Genomic DNA, 16,842 nt, shown 5'->3' with positions numbered 1-16,842 from the left:
CTACCTCCACATCCCACAGGAGCCCGGGCTCGTGGGTGTCACTGGGGCAGGGCTAGGGACCAGCAGAGAATCGTCATAGAAGTGTGGAAGGGTTTGGGTTGGAAGGGACCTTCAAGGTCACCTAGTGCTACCCCTCTGCCACAGGCAGGGACGCTTTCCACTAGAGCAGGCTGCTCCAAGCCCAGCAGGCTTCTGATTTCATGCTGATTTACAACATGCTGCCAGCTTCTCGTTGTAGAAAATATCTAGAGGTACATGGGTCTCACAGGGCCCTTAAGAACCTGAAGAACAGCCCCCCCGGATGGAAGCTGCTGTCTGGCAGGGCTTTGGCTGGCCGGCAGCTGCTCCTGAGCCAGGGCAAAATGCACCCTCCAAGTCTCCATCTTCTGACACTTGTTCAGTGCTGCTAAGTTACTTTCACTGAACAATTCTGATTTTGTCAGGCTCTTACTGGGATAACAAAGGAAAAATTCAAACTTTGGCTCCCAAATCAGGCTTTTAAATAAAAATAGCTTGCATTTCAGAGTTGTGCAAATGAAGGGCCAGGATTTACTCTCTTTAAACAAGTCCATCTCTTGTCTTAGCCTTCTGTCATTTACCTTTTGGTCTGTCTTCTGCAGATCTAGCTTTGATATTTCCTTAAACTAAGCTATCACGCAAAAAACTTAATAAACAGATTCTCTCATAAGCAGGAAAAATAAGGCTAAAGGCATCATTTCATTGTCAGCCTGAGCAAAACACGCTGCTGTGCTCCGCGGAGGTGGGCAGCAAACGCCAGCTCAGCCATTCTGCAACATGGGGTCTGCGTCCCCCCCAGCTCCTGCCGCCCCTCTTGTCTGGATGTGGTCTCCCACCACTCTGTACAACATCAGTTATTGCTGAGCTTACCCTGGAAGAGGAAAGCATCCTGCTGGGCATCCCCTTAAGCATCTGTTACGATTCAATTTGATCGCAGGATGTCCCCCTTGGCAGCAGGGCAGCGGCTGCTGGGGACCACACAAAGCACAACACCAGCACCCTCTTGTTCGTTGAAGCTCTTCCAGAGACCTGGGAAACATGTTACACTCCCAGCAAATCTGATAACCTTGCTCTTCCACCCTTCCTCTTCTTCACTCGGACAAAGCTTTGACCCCCTCACCAGGACCCCTCGTTCCTGCGGTAGGGGACAGACCCTGCTCGCCGGCTGTGCTGCTTGTGGAGCCCTGGGAGCTGTGACATCCCTGTCGGCTGCTGTAGGAGTTAAGCATTATTTTTTCCCTGCCTGTCATGCCTTGTTTTCAGGAAAATCATGAGATTCCTCCAATAACAACTTCTCCCAGCTCCTCCTCGCCGAGGGAGCCGGGTGCCTGGTGCAGGCGGGCAGCCCCTGCGAGAAGCACATCAGCAACCGAAAAACTCTTTGCCAGTGCGGAGCGATGGTCAACGGGAGCTTGTGCACGGGCACCCAGCGGCTCGGGGCGGGGGGGGAGCCTTTGCTTCGTGCGGGGGGTGGGGGGTGTGCGCAGCTGCGGGGGGCCAGCCTGCCGCATGCTCACAGCTCCCCTTTTTTGCAGGTTCCTCGTCCCCGGCTCGCCCCGGCACGCCACTGGCCACCTGTGGCACCCCACCACCACCGCCACCCCGGCCCCCCTCCCGGCCCAAGCTGCCCCCTGGCAAGCCCGTCGCTGACGTGGTATGTTCGTGGTCGCGAGGCGTGCAGGGGGGATGCATGTGCTGTGGGGGCGGCGGGGCTGCGTTTGCTGAATGGTGAGACGGGTTAACTGAGCGGAGCAGGTCATGAAGAGCAAGTAACCATGGGGGCTGCCTGGGCCAGCGGGGGTTTTCCATAATTTGTTCAACGAGACCAATTCCACGTGGGAAAATGGCTGTGAATGTCTCCTGCTCTGCCTGCTGGCAGCCTGGTGGTGCCAGCCGTGGGCCCGCGGTGGTTCACAGTTACAGCGAAGGCAGAAAACGGGTGTGAAAAGCGAGCACGCTCGTGGGAAGGGTAATCTCTGGTGGGGCTCCCCACCGCTGTGCCGTGCCAAGTGGGTTCCATCCCGCCACCCCGGGCTGCTTCAGGTAAGTTGTAGAGAATTTTTTGATTGATGTTATGGTTATACAGTTATCCCTAAAGGATCCATAAGGACGCACTGAGCAGCTCCTTGGCGAGCTAGCGTGTGGTGGCACTGTTCCTCCCCGATGCCGAGTGCCTTAAACCCATCCTGTGGCCCCTGGACCTCCCATCCCTAGTGAGGATGAGGATTTCCAACATACGGACCCACGAGACAGTGGGAATCATCTGCCAGTTTTTTAAGTTTGGACTAAAATGCTGTTGGCACTGAAAGAACTAAAATTGTTCAGTTTTGTACTAAGTCAGCCCTGGGATGTCAGCGGAGCCTGGCCTGGAGGCACAGAGGGTTACAGAATAAAGCTTCTGTTTGTTTGATGCAAATGTTACTGTGGATATTTTCTTTAACCTTTTGTTATTTTATGTTTTCCTACAGTCCAGGCCTTTTAGCCCTCCTATTCACTCATCCAGTCCTCCTCCGATAGCACCTTTAGCCCGTGCTGAAAGTACTTCTTCCATATCTTCCACCAATTCCTTGAGTGCAGCCACCACTCCCACCGTTGGTAAAAACATACAGCACTGCTGTTCTTTCACCTTTCCTACCTCTGAACGTGCTTAAAAGATTCCTGAAACCTTTTCATTTGCTAGATTGTTCTTTGGGTTCACGCTCATTAGTTTTCATCAGATTTTTTAAATGCAAAAAGGGATTTGAGGGGGGGGGTGACGGATCACAAAGGTGATGCTGCTAGGGAAAGCTCTCTCTGTGGCAGCTCCAAATGCTGTGAAAGATGAATGTTTGGTGAAGGCAGGGGCTATCACTAAGTGAAATATAATATAAAATGTGCTTATGGTCTGTAAATTTGGTCCAAATAAGCTTTTTTTTTTTTTGTGGGCAATGCTTGTAGATGGAGGGGAGGGCGGCTGGAAGCCAGACCTTGGGATCCAGGAGGCGACTAATATTAAATCTCTTTCAATGTCCTAAATTCATACTTCCCCGTAGAGAGGCAGTGGGAAACGAGACCTTGGAAAAGGTTCTTCCAAACCGGTACCTTGACAGGTCCTAGACCAGAACAAAGGGCTGTAGTTTTTCTTTTGGAGGAACATCCTGAAAAACATGAGTTTTGCCAACCCCCCCCCCCAGTGTCCCCCAGGGCCTGGGACAAGAAATGTGAATAGAGTCTGGCTGGCAGCTCCCAGGCTCCATGTGCTGCGACCCTCTGTGCCTCCCTCTGTTCCCCACCCCCCCCATCCCCGGCTGCCAGTGCTCCCTCCTCCGCGTACCTGTCATCCTGCCGGCCGCCAGCCCCACTGCCCCTCGCTTCCCGCAGCTCCATCTTGTGCCAGGAACACTTTCCTTCTTTTTTTTTTTTTTTTTTTCTCTTGTGTTTTTTGTGATGAGCACTCTCGGTTTGCGCGGCAGGGAGGGAGCTGGCAGGCCTCTGCCGGTGTGGGGTGGCAGGCTCTGCGCAGGGAGCTGAACCCCGGCTCTCCTGAAAACCTCAAACCGGGCTGGTGTTCGTGTCCTGGCTGCGGCGTTTCCCACCGGCTGTCACCGTCCAAGCCGTGGGGAGCGGCAGCATCACCACCCTAACACCATCCCGATGGCTGGAAGGCGATGGGATGGCCCAAGCCATGCGGTGGATGCCGTCCCCGTGGTGCCGGCACCCACCTGAGCCCTCCCTGTAGGTTTGCCGGAGTCTTCAACCTGCGTCTCCATCCTGTTGTTTGTTTCACTCTTGAGGTGTTGTAGACGCTTGTACCTGTTCGCCGGCTGTTGGTCACTGTCACAGCATGCTGCTGAAAAAATACCGCACCTCGAGCAAGGGGCCAGCCAGCCCCGAGCATCCCCGGTGTATCGGCTGTCGGTCCTGGCTGTGCCCACTGTCCTGCAGCTTTGGCAGCAAGCTGCGGGCGGTAAACACAATTTTGGTGGAGGAGAGCAGCCAGGCTGAGGACAGGGATGGCTGGGGGGGCTTCAGGAGGCCGGGCAAAGTGGCTCTGAAATGGGGGCTGTGTGATGGTCCTGTAGACTGAGCAGGCGATGGGTCCCTTAGGCTCTCATTTTAATTTTTATTGTTTTTATTCCCTGACACATATTTTTGTGAACAAAAATTGTTGCTTGATGTTTTTAATGACCTACCCACCCTGAGCAGCAGGGGCTGACGCGGCTGCGGGGTAAGAAGCTGTGCCCGCTGGCTCTAGTGGCTCCCACCCCCTCCAAAGGGGCTTTGCTTGAAAAAGAGCCAAAATTCAGAGCTTTCAGGTCACCCCTCGGCAGAGAGACCCCGAGCAGGGCAGCCAGGAGGGGTGCCCCCGGGTTGCAGGGTTTGCAATTCCAGCTCCATGCAAAGCCAGTGGTGGGTGCCGTGTTGTCAGGATTTGGCCTGGGAAAAGCCAGGCAGGGGCAGGCAGGGGTTGGGGGCCATGCCGGGGCACTCCAAGCATCTCTCCGTTGTCCCCACCACCAAGACAGCCGGGGTGAGGTTGGGCAGCAGCGCTGGGCGAGCACCCACGTAGTGCTCGCCTGGCTGCACCGGGCTGCAAACCCTCAGCGGAGCAGGGAATGCTTCTGACACCTGGGCTGGCCGTGCAGAGATAGGAAAAGATAAGGTGAAAGGGGGGCAGGGCACAGGAGAGGCTCAGGGACAGCAGGTTGGGGGTCGCTGTGGGTCCTGTGGGGGTAGCACGGGGCTGCCCCCAGCCCTCGGCTTGCCGCCAGGTCCGGCTCCACCACGCGCTCCAGCTCGTTTGCTGTGGCAAAGTCCGACGGAGTTTGTCCAAGAGCATGTGGAAGCGTTATTTTATTTATTTGTCCTCTGTGTTGGTCTGGTTTGCTTTCGTTGTGGTTGCATGTGCAGTCTGAATAATTTATTGCAAAGAAAGAAGCTGTTACTTCTGTGTCGGCGTTCCTTCCATTATTTCTCTCGTTAAAATCCCTCTCTGTCTCTTTTCATTGATAGAGTGCGCTGCTTGATTTCATTTGGGATTTGTGTTTTCATTCTTTTTTTTTTTTTTCTTTCCTTTGCATTTCTTCTGCTTATGTTATCAGAAGATGATGCTTTTATTGACAAACTGCCCACGTTTGAAAGGCGCTGTGAAACGCCTGCAGGTACTGTACTAGCAGGGCACTTTTGAGACATCTCGCTTCGGAGTGGGCGGCTGCGGGCACCCCGAGTGCCCGAGCCCCAGCACCCCACTGCTCGCAGCACCTTGCATGACAGTTTCTCAGTGACAAAAAGAACCACGAGGTGAAAGGCTATCACCTCCTGAATTCAAAAGGGTTAATATAACAGCTCAAAAAGCCAGGTTTTACCCCCTACCCATAGTTATTTCAGCAGTACCTGGTGTCTAACGTGGCTTTCGAGGCGGTGTGAGTGCAGGGAGCTGGTGGTTGTAATGAGAAAGGAAAAATTCCAGCCAGGCGTCTCCTGCTTTGTGTGCGTGTGTCTGTTTATCTGCAAGTTTTATGTCCTGAAATGCAACAGAAAATACCTACGTTTCACTGTCACTTATTTTGCGCACCGGTGTGGCATGCAGCTGCAGCATCCCACTGGGAGACGTTCGCTGCTGCTGCTGTAGCACAGCAGAGACATCACCGGAGGCGAAGAGGAGAAGGCGTGTTTGCCGAATTCAGTGCAGTTAGAATATGCTGACGGAGTGCATGAACCGAGAAGCCTCTTCTACTCTAGACAAAAAAAAAAGACACCCCCTCACCCCCCTAAAAATCCTTCCCAAGCGGGCAAAGATACTCTTCCATCTGGGCTTCCATAGCTTTGCTTTCTGCTTTCTGTTTCCTAAGCCAAAACCAGAGTTTAAGAGCCCCCCCTTTCCTTGCACGTGAATGGCTTGCAGCGCCTCGCCCCTCCCTGTAGCGAGATAAATGACCTGCTCTGTGACTCACACTGTGTCCTTCTCTCTCCCTCTCCTTAACCTTTCCCATCCCGCTTCAACTCCTGGCCATACAGAGAATGAACAGCCTTCCCTCGTTTGGTTTGACAGAGGAAAGTTTTATTTGACTTTCGAAGGTAAGTAGTGCATAGCATACCCGGTAACGACTTGCTCCCCTTGCTCTTGCTCTCCGACTCCCGGGGTTTCCTTCAAAGGCTCCAGTCCGGCTTTCCGTGCAAAATGCTATGGCTACTTAGATGACATCGCAAGTTCAACCAGAATAATTTTGATTTGATTTATTCCATTTGTCCTGGTGATCCGTCTCCCTATTTATTTATTAAAACAAAAAACCCAAAACCAACCAAAACCCAAAAGAACTTTCTCATACCAAGACTGTGGTGAAAACCAGAGAGCAAAACCACTTGCACTGCCGAGGAACTTGACTCTGTCAACCAGGGCTTCTCTATACTCTCTCTCGCGAGCTGCTCATTACCCTGAGTGTGCTGTGGCACAGTGCGGTTAATTAAAAACCAAAGGGCGACAGGTTCTCTGCCAAGGTGGGGCCCCTTCCTCGCCTCCCATCAGATTTTGCCACGGTGAGGGGTCGGCAGCATGCCGGCACTGCCAGCAAGCGTAGCTGAAATGCCGCTACATTGTGCTGCTGGGGTGGCTGGCTGGAGGCGGTGTGGGTTTTGGGGTCCCTCGGTGATGAGAAGGCACGTCGGGGAGGATGCAGGAGGAGGACAGTTTGTTTTGGGGCAGATGGCAGCTTCTCTGAGCAGCATCACGCCTCTGAGAGGGCCAGGGGCACAAGTGCCTGGGTGGCCAGCCCCACTCCCAGAGCTCCAAGGCTTTAGACAAAGCCTCATCTCACAGACACCGTGACAATATTTTTCTTTAAAAAAAGGAAAAGCAAAGCATGGAGGTTGGCTAGCAGCAGGAATAGGTGCTTTAAAACCCAAAGGAAGCACTTTGAAGCTGTTGTGGAGCTTGCAGGCAGAGCTGGGCTGGGGCTATCTGGGGGATGCTGGCACAGGGCACGCCAGAGCATGGTCCCCATGGGTCTTGCTCTCTCAGAGCGTGTGGTCCGTAAAGCGTGTGCCCTGCAGCAAACAGCCAAGTGACCTGGGGCTGTGCTGCCGGGCTGCTTGCCTTCATGGAGCAAACCCCAGGTTGGTGAGCGCGATGCCATAGCGGCGGCAGAAGGCAGGGATGGAGGCAGTGGTGACCAGGGCGGTTGGTTCCTTCTTTTCCTCCTTCCTACCTTTTAATCAGCCCCAGCAGCCAGGCCCTGAGGTCCTTGCTCCAACAGCAGCTCCCAGCTTAGACCTGGGAGGGGGCCACGGAGGAATGGCTTCCTCCTAACGCTCATTGCAGTTTTGCTGTTTCCAGCGGTTTTGGGTTTTCCTTTCCCGGGTGCCACCTGCCCACCTGGAGCTTGGGGAAGAGCCGAGCACAGCGGGGATGGGGACAGCTCATTGCTGGGTTGAAGCCGCCACCTTCCAGCATCACCCTCAGCACACGTACCCCGGCACTGCGCATCCCCTCTGACCCCCGCTCTGCGTTTCCTCCTCCCTTCACTCACTCCAGCGCTGCGAGCACGTCTAGTGTTTGGGGGTTTTCTTGTGGTCTTGTGTTTTAGTGATTTTGAATGGTATATTTGATTCTGCTCCTTTGTTCTGGCAGTGTGGACAGTATAGAGCAGGGGGGTGGGTTTGCTCAGGGCATGCCAGCCGGCTGGCACAGCAGCAGGGCTGCAAGAGCGTGGCACTGCCTCCAGGCTCATCTCATCTCCCAGAAGGAGCTATCATGCTTCCAAATGCTGGATTCCCTGATCTAGCCCTTCATCTTTGAGTCTGACTTAAAAAAAAAAAAAAAAAGCTAAACTTCAGCGCTCATCTCGAGGGAGGTAAAAGGAGATCTGGTGAGTTCAGCACCTGTAACTCAGGGCATGAAATGACAGAAGGGAAGTTGTCTTTTTGTTGCTGGGTTTGGGGGATTTTTGTGCTAAGATATGTGTGTTTGCAGAGCGTGGCATGGTTTGTCGTGTGCGAAGATGCGGTGCAGCGCTGGGGATGCTCTGCCGGGCACATGGGCAGAGCCACGTGCTCAGCTGGTACTCGGCTGCCCTTACTCTGCGTCCGTGTTTTCCATCTTTGTGCAAGGAAAAAGGCAAATGAACCTGGGGTGCTGCTTATGGCAGGACCCAAAGCTCCATAAAGTTGATTTTTTTTTAAACCCCAGTGTTATCAAGTCATTTTGCCAAAATGAAATTTTTCAAAAAAAAAATTTCTGAAGCAGTTGCTGGCGAGTCGGGTTTTTGGTGGAGGTGTGCCACAGTAACTAGAACTGTCTCTTAAGTTTCTGGGAAAGAATTCTAGGGTCTAAAAGAGATTATACTTTTCTTTCTACATTGAAGTTTTTATTAAGAATGTTGTTTAGTCTCTGAAGCCATTAAGAAAGGAATATATAGGTTATTGAAGGAAGAGTGGAGGGAGCCAAGAATGCTGAATGCCAATTACATTACATCCGTGTGATTTTTTTTATTCCAAGTCAGATTAGAAATGTGGAGGATGTTTTGTTGCTGTTGCGGTTCATGTGGACTCAGATTTTCAAAGGCCAGCTGAGCCTGGCAATAGAGATATGTGAGACGAGCCAGTTTATTTTTGCACGTACTATTTTTCATTCTGGAGAATGAAGAAATCTCATATAAGTACAGAGAAATGGTGGAAGAGCTGAGATTGAAAATCAGGGACGAGGCACGTTGGTGTGAGAGATGCCTACCCATCGTTGGGTGCGCTGGTGCAGGGTCTGGGCTAAACCCAGCTGCAGCCAGGGTGCAGATTCCATTTGGGAGGTGGGTTTTTTCCTCTCGCAAAGAATAATGATTATATTGGCACAGATCATGCACTTCGCTGCTGTGGGATGGCTAAAGACCTTCTTCTCACCTTCCCCGCCGAGATAAGCCTGATGTTCCTCCGCAGGGTGGTACCTCCACGTTTCACCCCTCTGTAGCCAGCCTGCATCGATGGTGTTGAATCTCTTATGTGCTTCCGGGTGGATGTGATGAGAATATCCCGCCGCGTCCGATGCGCTGAGAGGTCATTGCTCTGGGTGTGGGGAGCCAGGATGCGCTCTCTGCCAGCCCACCTGTGGTGTCCATGGAAAGAATTTATGAAAGCCATGTTACCGTGCCAGTCTGTGGTGGTATGTCCCCTCTGCCACACAGTCAGGCATTGCAGCATGGCTGTGATAATCTGCGTGCTGGGTGGCTTTGGGGAGCTGCCCGTGCCCGCGCATGTGGCTGGCGTGGGTGTGAAGTACCTGCTCTTTAAGGAGATGTTGGCTTCGTCCCTGACACACAGCTCAGGGGCTGTGTCCTCAGAAGCAGAAGGCCTGGGGAGCCCAGGCTGCCTCCCTGGGGTCATTAGGGTAATTAACGCATGCATGGCGAGGGGTCTGTCGTGTGGGGTGAGATGCTCAGTCTGCCTGTCCCGTGTGCTGGGACAGCCAGCTACGTGGCACTCACTGAGCATCAGCGTTCAGGGCTGTGGCTGGAACCACCGGTTCCCCCATCTCTTAAGACGTATGACCAAGAGGTAGATAAGTGCCTGCATTGATTTTTTTTTAAACCCTTTTAGGCTACGTTAGATGCTTGAAGGGAAAATCCCAGTGCCAGAGGCTCATCTGTGCCTTTAGGAAAGAGCAACTTTGGTTTTATACATTAACGCGCTGCCTGCATGGATGCATTTGTAAGGTGTGAGGAATCCTCCTCATCTGCAAATGCCATGGTTTTTCACAATTAATATATCAAAACTCAAAAAGTGTAATTTAAGTGACAGAAGTGCTTTCCCCAGGAGATGTTACAAATCCTGATTTCCCGTGCCCAAACCCTATTATTTATTTGAACAAAATTTGCAGCATCCAGCCAGGACCTTGCTGTATGTCACACAAAACCCACAGCAGATTGCTCAGACACGAGGCAAAAAGCAACAGGCAACGGAGCAGCGGTGGGAAGCAGCAGATAGAGAAGGGAGGGGATGATTTCTGGAGCTAGTCTAGGCAGAAAAGCAGGAGCTTACCAGAAACGCGCTGCAGTTCAGTCAGTTGCTTTGCTTTTCCCTTGCCCCATGGCCTGCGGAGGTGCTGCCCTTCCCCAGGCCAGCGTTTAATCTTGTACGGCTGAAGCAACAAAACCCTGGGCTGAATTAACAGCCTGTCTCACCTGTCTGACTCAGACCCTGCAAATGAAGGTAACGGAGTAAGGGGGTGTCGGGGTCCCTGGGTAAGCTGCCCCTCCAGAGGCATTTGCCATTCCCTGGTTTGGGGCAAAATAATCCTTGTGCTTAACCTGACAGCCAGACTATGGTAGAAAAAAAAGGTTCCAAAATGGTGCGTTACAGAAAAATGTATAAGGCTGAACTGGCGATGCCAGGGCAGGGGTGGTGACCTCTCAAGGACTTTTTTGGGTGCTTGGGGGATCAGCATCTCATATGTCAGGTGGGTGATCAGGCACTAACCCTGGGCTGATCTTTTGGCACTTTTGCCAGGGGAGAGGCGAGAGCTTTGCCATGCCAACGGCCCCCACTCGCGCTCCTCTTGGTGGCAGGCACAGGGAGTGGGATGTTGACCCCCACGCAGGGTTTCCAGCATGCCCAGGGCTTCTGGTGTACGCTTGCAGTGATGCTTTCATCCTCAAATGTTTTTTGGAAACAGCATTCCTGGGCAGCAAAGGGAAATAGATCTGTGCGATCACACGGGACTGAATTATTTTAGGGTCTGGCCAGTGTCCATGGACACACAGCACGACCGAGGCAAACTTTTCCCCTTTCTTTTTATTCTTCTAAATAAACCACGGATTGATTGCTCTAGCTTTTGCACCCAGAGTCCCACGTTCTCCTCCGCAGTTCCAGATTTCTGATGATTTGCAGATTTGCCGTAGCGTCCCACAGGCTCTGTGGGGTGAGCAGCCATGAGGGGGGTTTGCCAGGCACACCATGCAGGAGAGGGGAGCGTGCCAGGGGTCGCAGGGGTCCCCCCAGGTTGGGGTTCCCTCAGGCAGGAGTTCAGACAGCATCGGAGGGGGAGACTGCTGACACCCCGCTTTCCCACAGGCAGCCTGAGCTCTCTGGACAAGGGACAAGGAATCTCCCCAGCCCCTCTTGCTGGGGCACAGAGTCCTACTGCAAAAACTGTCATGCAAAGCCTGCCGTGCGCAGCCCTCCGGAGCCGTGCCGGGGGTGCCGCTGCCCCGCATGCTGCTCATGGCCGGGGCTCCTTCATTGTTTTCTTTGCTTGCTTTTGCGGGGTGGGGGAAAGAATTTTTTTTAAAGCCTCGATCAAAGCCTGGGGGACTTTTTCTTACTATTTGCCCATAAAGCTAGGCGGGGGCTCTGGGTGAGCACCCTCTTGCCCCAGCCCTGGCGGGGGACTGGTGCTGTTTCTCTCTGCACGTAAGAAGTGGAGGGTTTTGCTCTGTTGCAGGCTCCTCGCGGGGACCCAGCCCCCTCACCATGGGGGCACAGGACACCCTGCCCGTTGCCGCCGCCTTCACTGAAACTGTCAACGCGTATTTCAAAGGGGCCGACCCGAACAAGTAGGTGCTGACCAACAGGGCCTGAGTGTCGATAAGGGGGGTCCTGGGGTTGGGACAGGTATGGGGTGCTGGCAAGGCTTTGGCGAGCATCTTGAGGGGTGGGGAGGGAGGACAGGAGGTGCTCTGGGCTCGGCACGTGCGTGCTGGGATGTCAGTGCACTGCACCAGGTGGTGTCCAGGGTCAGGATGCTCCTGGGACATCCCCACGAGCATCAGTCCCCTTCCCTAGCAGGCTGCCATCCTTTGCTGCAGTCTCAGCTTTCTCTGGTTTAGGACCACAAGAGGCTCGTTTCCCTAGTGCAGCGGGTGGGAGGTGGGGAGCTGTCACCACACTGTCCCTGGTGCGAGCCCTCCCCTCCTGCTGCATTTTGAGCCCCCCTGTTTTTCTTCCCCCTTGGGCTTTGTGTTTGGCGCTTTAGGTGTATCGTGAAGATCACAGGGGAGATGGTGCTGTCTTTCCCAGCGGGCATCACCCGACACTTTGCCAACAACCCTGCTCCGGCCGTGCTCACCTTCCGTGTGCTGAACTACAACAGGCTGGAGCACGTCCTGCCAAACCCCCAGCTCCTCTGCTGGTAAGCCCCTGCCTCACCAGCATCCCAAAGGAAGGCAGGTTTCTAGAAAAGCTGGGTGCTTTGCAAAAGCACATGGCCCGAAGTATCTTCCTTGGAAGCCTGCCCTGATCTGGGGAAGGAAACTCTCAAGCCCTTAAATATTTGCTGAAGTACTCCCTCTGAGAGCAGCCCCTTTGCCAGGCATCAGCAGAGAGGAGCAAAGTCTGTGATGGGGTTTGCTTGTTTTGTGCCTCGCTCTGCTCATTAGACCTCCTGTTTGCAAAACAAGATGACCTGCAGGTTGTATCTGCTGTGCCTCCCCAGAGGTATCCAAGGACAAGCCAGAGATGTGTGAGCGGGAGGCACCAGGGGAGGTTTAAATTGTATATTAGGAAAAACTTCTTCACGGAAAGGTTTGTCAAGCCCTGGAGCAGGCTGCCCAGGGCAGTGATGGAGTCCCCATCCCTGGAGGTGTTCAAAAGGTGTGTAGACTTGGCACTTAGGGACATGGGTTAGCGGTGGGCTTGGCTGCCCAGGGTTAACGGTTGGACTCAGTGATCTTCTCCGACCTAAACAGTTCTATGATTTCTCTAAATGTGGGATTAAATGCAGACTCAGCTGGCAGCCAGCACTGCTGTCCTGCATGCTTTGTAGAAAAGCTTTCTTCTGCCGAGGCAGCTCACGTGAAGGGTTAATTCTCCCCCTGTGCAGTGACAATGTACAGAGTGATGCCAACACGAAGGAGTTCTGGGTCAACATGCCAAATCTGATGACTCACCTAAAGAAGGTATCGGAACAGAAACCACAGGCCACCTATTACAATGTGGATATGCTCAAATACCAGGTAGGGGTTTTATTGTGCGATAAAACCGTGCCAAAACTGTGTGCTTAACTTATAGATGTAAAAGATGGTATTTCCCTAGTGCAGAGTGGAGATAACATGAGGTGGGGGCATGCTATCCCGCTAGTCCCTTCTGTATGTCACTAGCTTGCCTGATTTTGAGCCCAGTACAAACTTTCTATGAGAATACAAGGCATTGCCTCCTCTGAAACCAAATGCAATTACCACATCTGTAAAATGGGATTTCTCCCTTCACCCCTTTGGAAACTAAATGTTTTTTCTGTCATTTTGGAAGGTATCTGCCCAGGGTATTCAGTCTACTCCATTAAACCTTGCAGTGAGCTGGCGGTGTGACCCTGCAAGCACTGACCTCCGCATCGACTACAAATACAATACAGAGGCAATGACCACACCGGTAGCTCTAAACAACGTCCAGTTCCTTGTCCCAGTCGACGGAGGAGTAACCAAACTTCAAGCTGTGCTTCCTCCTGCTGTCTGGTAGGAATTGCTCACCTGGTAAAGAGCTCCTTTGCTATCTTCTGCCATGTCCCTGCCTACAACAGCCACCCTGCCTGCTGGCTGCAGGAGCAGGGGCATGCTCCCGAGGTGCCTGCTGGTGGGAGCTGGGGGCACGCTGGCTCCCAAGCCTGCCTTCCTTTTGCAGGAGGAAGCACGCAGCCCCGCTCTGATGTTTTTTTCTTGCCATTCCCACGAGCAAACAGTCAGAGCTGAACATGTGCGTGCAGGTGGCCGAATAACAACCCTTATTTCGTTTTTGGCCTGCTTTTACCTGGGGCTCAGAGGGACGCGCAGCTGTCACCGCCACAGGCATGCACATTTGCAGTGGGGCAGCAGGGCACAGCATGGCCTCACCGCCTCTCGCCCATCGCTCACCGGCAGTGCAGGAGCGGGGTTGTCCTGCTGGGGTCAAACCCAAAGCCAAGCTCCCCAAATCGCAGCTCTGGGGAGTGGCACCAGAGCTGCTTCCCCAGCCCACACAGCCTTTAGCAAAATTCAAATGATTCCTTTGTGATTTCTTGTTTTCTACAGAAATGCTCTTCTTCATGTGTTTTTAGGAATGCTGAACAGCAAAGGGTATTGTGGAAGATCCCTGATATCTCTCAGAAGTCAGAAAATGGAGGTAATCCTGCAAATGTGCATGTCGTTAACTCTGAATACTTAAAATCAGACAGTGACCCGTTTATCATGCCTGCATACAAGCCCAGACACACAGATTCCTGCCGGCGCTTGCCGGAGGAGGATGCTATTTAAAGCTAGGAGCAAAGAGCTTTGAGAAGCAGGGCTACATGCCACTGGTACTGTTTTGCCAACCATTTTGGCGTGATGGAAGGGTATTGACACACCAGCTTTGGATGTGGTTGTTTGCCAAGTCTTTTGCTCCATTGACTCTCTGCATTTGAAGGCTGAGGCCCCGCATTGTGTCCCCATCCAGGGGCACTACGGCCTCTAGCAGGTCGCTTCTCCACATGTAACCCATGCAGCTCAGCTGCTTCGTATTGCTGGGGTGTCTGAAAAGTAAAAATCTGCTGGGAGGACGAGGAGGTTTGCCTCTGTGTCCACCCCCGGGGGTGCTGCTCGGTCAGGTATAACTGTGGGAGTGGGCTTCACTTGCAGCGCGTTGGGCATCTTGTTGCCTTCGCTGGCAAATCTGGCCCTGGGATGAGCGGTGTGCCTCTCCGGGCTTCTAAAGGGTCTCGTGTGGGACTTTGGCATTGCAGGTGTGGGGTCTCTGCTGGCCCGATTCCAGCTCTCGGAGGGGCCCAGCACCCCGGCCCCCCTGGCCGTGCAGTTCACCAGCGAGGGGAGCACGCTGTCCAGCTGCGACATTGAGCTCGTCGGCGCTGGCTACCGCTTCTCCCTCATCAAGAAGAGGTTTGCAGCAGGTAGGTGCCTTGCCAGAAGCTCCTCTTGGGATGGCAGTGTCCCTGATGGTCCCCTCTGGCTGTGCTGGCATGCCTGGGACTGCCCTTGCTGTGCATTTGTTGACTGTTCAAGCTCAGAGGTCCTGCCGCAGCACGGTGTGACGGGGCTGGCAATGGCAGAAGGGCACAAGCTCCCTTGCATGAAACAAATCCTTCGGTCCCTTAAGACAGTCTTGAATTTCATGTGCTCTTTTCTGCTCATGGGTCCTGCATGGAAGGCAAAGTCTGGGGATCTCCAGGAGGAGCTTTTGCCCCATTGCTGCTGGGAAATGCCAGTATTTTTCCTTTTGCCCCATTGCTGCTGGGAAATGCCAGTATTTTTCCTTTTGCCCCATTGCTGCTGGGAAATGCCAGGATTTTTCCTTTTGTCCCATTGCTGCCTAGAAAGACAGGTATTTTGCCGTGTGCAGCTCGGGTGTGGGGCCGGTGGAGGCGGGCAGCCATCCCCTGGGAACCGGGGCTGCTCCCTCCCCGCAGCTGATTTCTGATCCCATTTCTAGGTAAATACTTGGCTGATAACTGATGGAAGCTTATGCAAGTCTATGGAAAATAATATGGAAAATACCCAAGGACTGCTGTGCGTGGAACGGGTTTTAATTACAGTTTAAGGAAAATGAACTAAATCCTGCACTCGGGACATTTCTGTTGGAAGTGTCAACAACTTTCAGCATTTTTTTCCTTGGAAAACACCGTCTTGACCAGTCCTACAGTATTTACTTCTAGATGTAACATTGTTAATGGTTTTAAAATGTAATTATTGTATTTGTAAATTGTACTCATTCCAGTAAGGCTGTATTTTGGCAGTTAGACACTTGAGTTTTAGCATTCTACCATTCATGAAATGGATGTAATTTAAACTGTGGTATGTAAATTTAATAGTAGTACTGTTGAATGGCACAATGCTTACAGAGGTAGATTACATTTTGTCAATATATACGATTTAAATACAATACTGATAGCTGTTATGAAGGGGGTGCCTCATAAAAAGAGAATTAAGTAGAACCGACATGCTGATTTACTTTTTCTTCAGTCCTTAGTATGTCTCACAGTGATGAATAAAAAGCTCTGTCTTCAGGTTTAGCTGGTTTAACTCCAGAAAAATATTGCTTTTTAATGTGGAGATTCCCAATACAGTATCCCAGCAAAATGCAGAAAACGTCACTTCTACAAAGAGTATTTCCTTCAAATTCCCATTACAAGAATCCTCCGTGAACATGCTCGTGTTCTCCTACAGCCGCAGGTTATCCATCAGGAGCCCCAGCAGCATGTGCACAGGCGGCGAGTGCTTCTCTCTGCCCTGTGTCTTTACGTTTTGCAGAGATGCATATAGGGAAGAGAGCAAGCAAAGAGGCTGGGTAGTAAACTGGACTTAACAGCGCTGTCCGGAAATGTTATTGCTGTTTTTAAGGATGTATTTTTCCGAGTAGTCTCCAGGTTTTCAGTTGTGTTTCTATGTTCCTTTGCTTACTTTTTCTGGGTTTTTTCCCCCATTTTTGAAAGCGCCATGGGTCTGGAAAATGCTGTAAGGACATGCAGCCCCCACCCTGCCTTCCCATTTTAGTCAGGAAAGCATAGATGTGCCAACACTGGAAAGCAAACGTGGCCCAAGCCTGACCCTTGGTGGGCCACCCAGCAGCTGCTGGGGCCAGGGCTGGGGCCAGGGGCGCAGAGGCAGTGCAGGGGGCTGCCAAAAGCCCGCAGACCAGCAGCCTGCCTCGCCAGCACCAGGAGCCGCTATCGCATAGAGGTGGGAAAACACGCAGAACGGCTAAACTGGAGGCTGTGAGGGAAAAATTGTCCCTTTGTGCTTTCCCTGAGCTGACGCAGGTTTGGAGCCAGGCTCCCACACTGTGTGCTGCTCATCTCTGTGCATCGCCCATGCAGTTTAGTTTGATATCCAGTTGATGCTGGTCTCAGCCTACTGCTGGCAATGTGGTGATAGCGTTCATGGCACAAATGGCACAGTGTCT

General features: G+C 52.6%; 1 protein-coding gene across 1 annotated transcript in view; it reads left to right on the top strand.

Moving 5' to 3' along the window:
- Positions 1 to 15,822, top strand: part of SGIP1 (SH3GL interacting endocytic adaptor 1) — a 54,102-nt gene extending 38,280 nt beyond the window's left edge. Inside the window, exons 15-25 of the mRNA XM_056356664.1 lie at positions 1,554 to 1,672; positions 2,487 to 2,613; positions 5,100 to 5,159; positions 6,016 to 6,075; positions 11,423 to 11,534; positions 11,954 to 12,109; positions 12,800 to 12,932; positions 13,225 to 13,427; positions 14,006 to 14,070; positions 14,669 to 14,833; positions 15,373 to 15,822. Coding sequence (XP_056212639.1) covers positions 1,554 to 1,672; positions 2,487 to 2,613; positions 5,100 to 5,159; positions 6,016 to 6,075; positions 11,423 to 11,534; positions 11,954 to 12,109; positions 12,800 to 12,932; positions 13,225 to 13,427; positions 14,006 to 14,070; positions 14,669 to 14,833; positions 15,373 to 15,395 — 1,223 coding nt within the window. The 3' untranslated portion in view covers positions 15,396 to 15,822. The remainder of the gene's footprint in view (positions 1 to 1,553; positions 1,673 to 2,486; positions 2,614 to 5,099; positions 5,160 to 6,015; positions 6,076 to 11,422; positions 11,535 to 11,953; positions 12,110 to 12,799; positions 12,933 to 13,224; positions 13,428 to 14,005; positions 14,071 to 14,668; positions 14,834 to 15,372) is intronic.
- The last annotated feature ends 1,020 nt before the right edge of the window (positions 15,823 to 16,842 follow it).

Source organism: Falco biarmicus, chromosome 11 (assembly GCF_023638135.1).
Source record: "Falco biarmicus isolate bFalBia1 chromosome 11, bFalBia1.pri, whole genome shotgun sequence".
Classification (NCBI taxonomy): domain Eukaryota; kingdom Metazoa; phylum Chordata; class Aves; order Falconiformes; family Falconidae; genus Falco; species Falco biarmicus.
The sequence above is the reverse complement of the archived record's forward strand: the minus strand, read 5'-3'. Positions and strand labels throughout refer to the sequence as shown.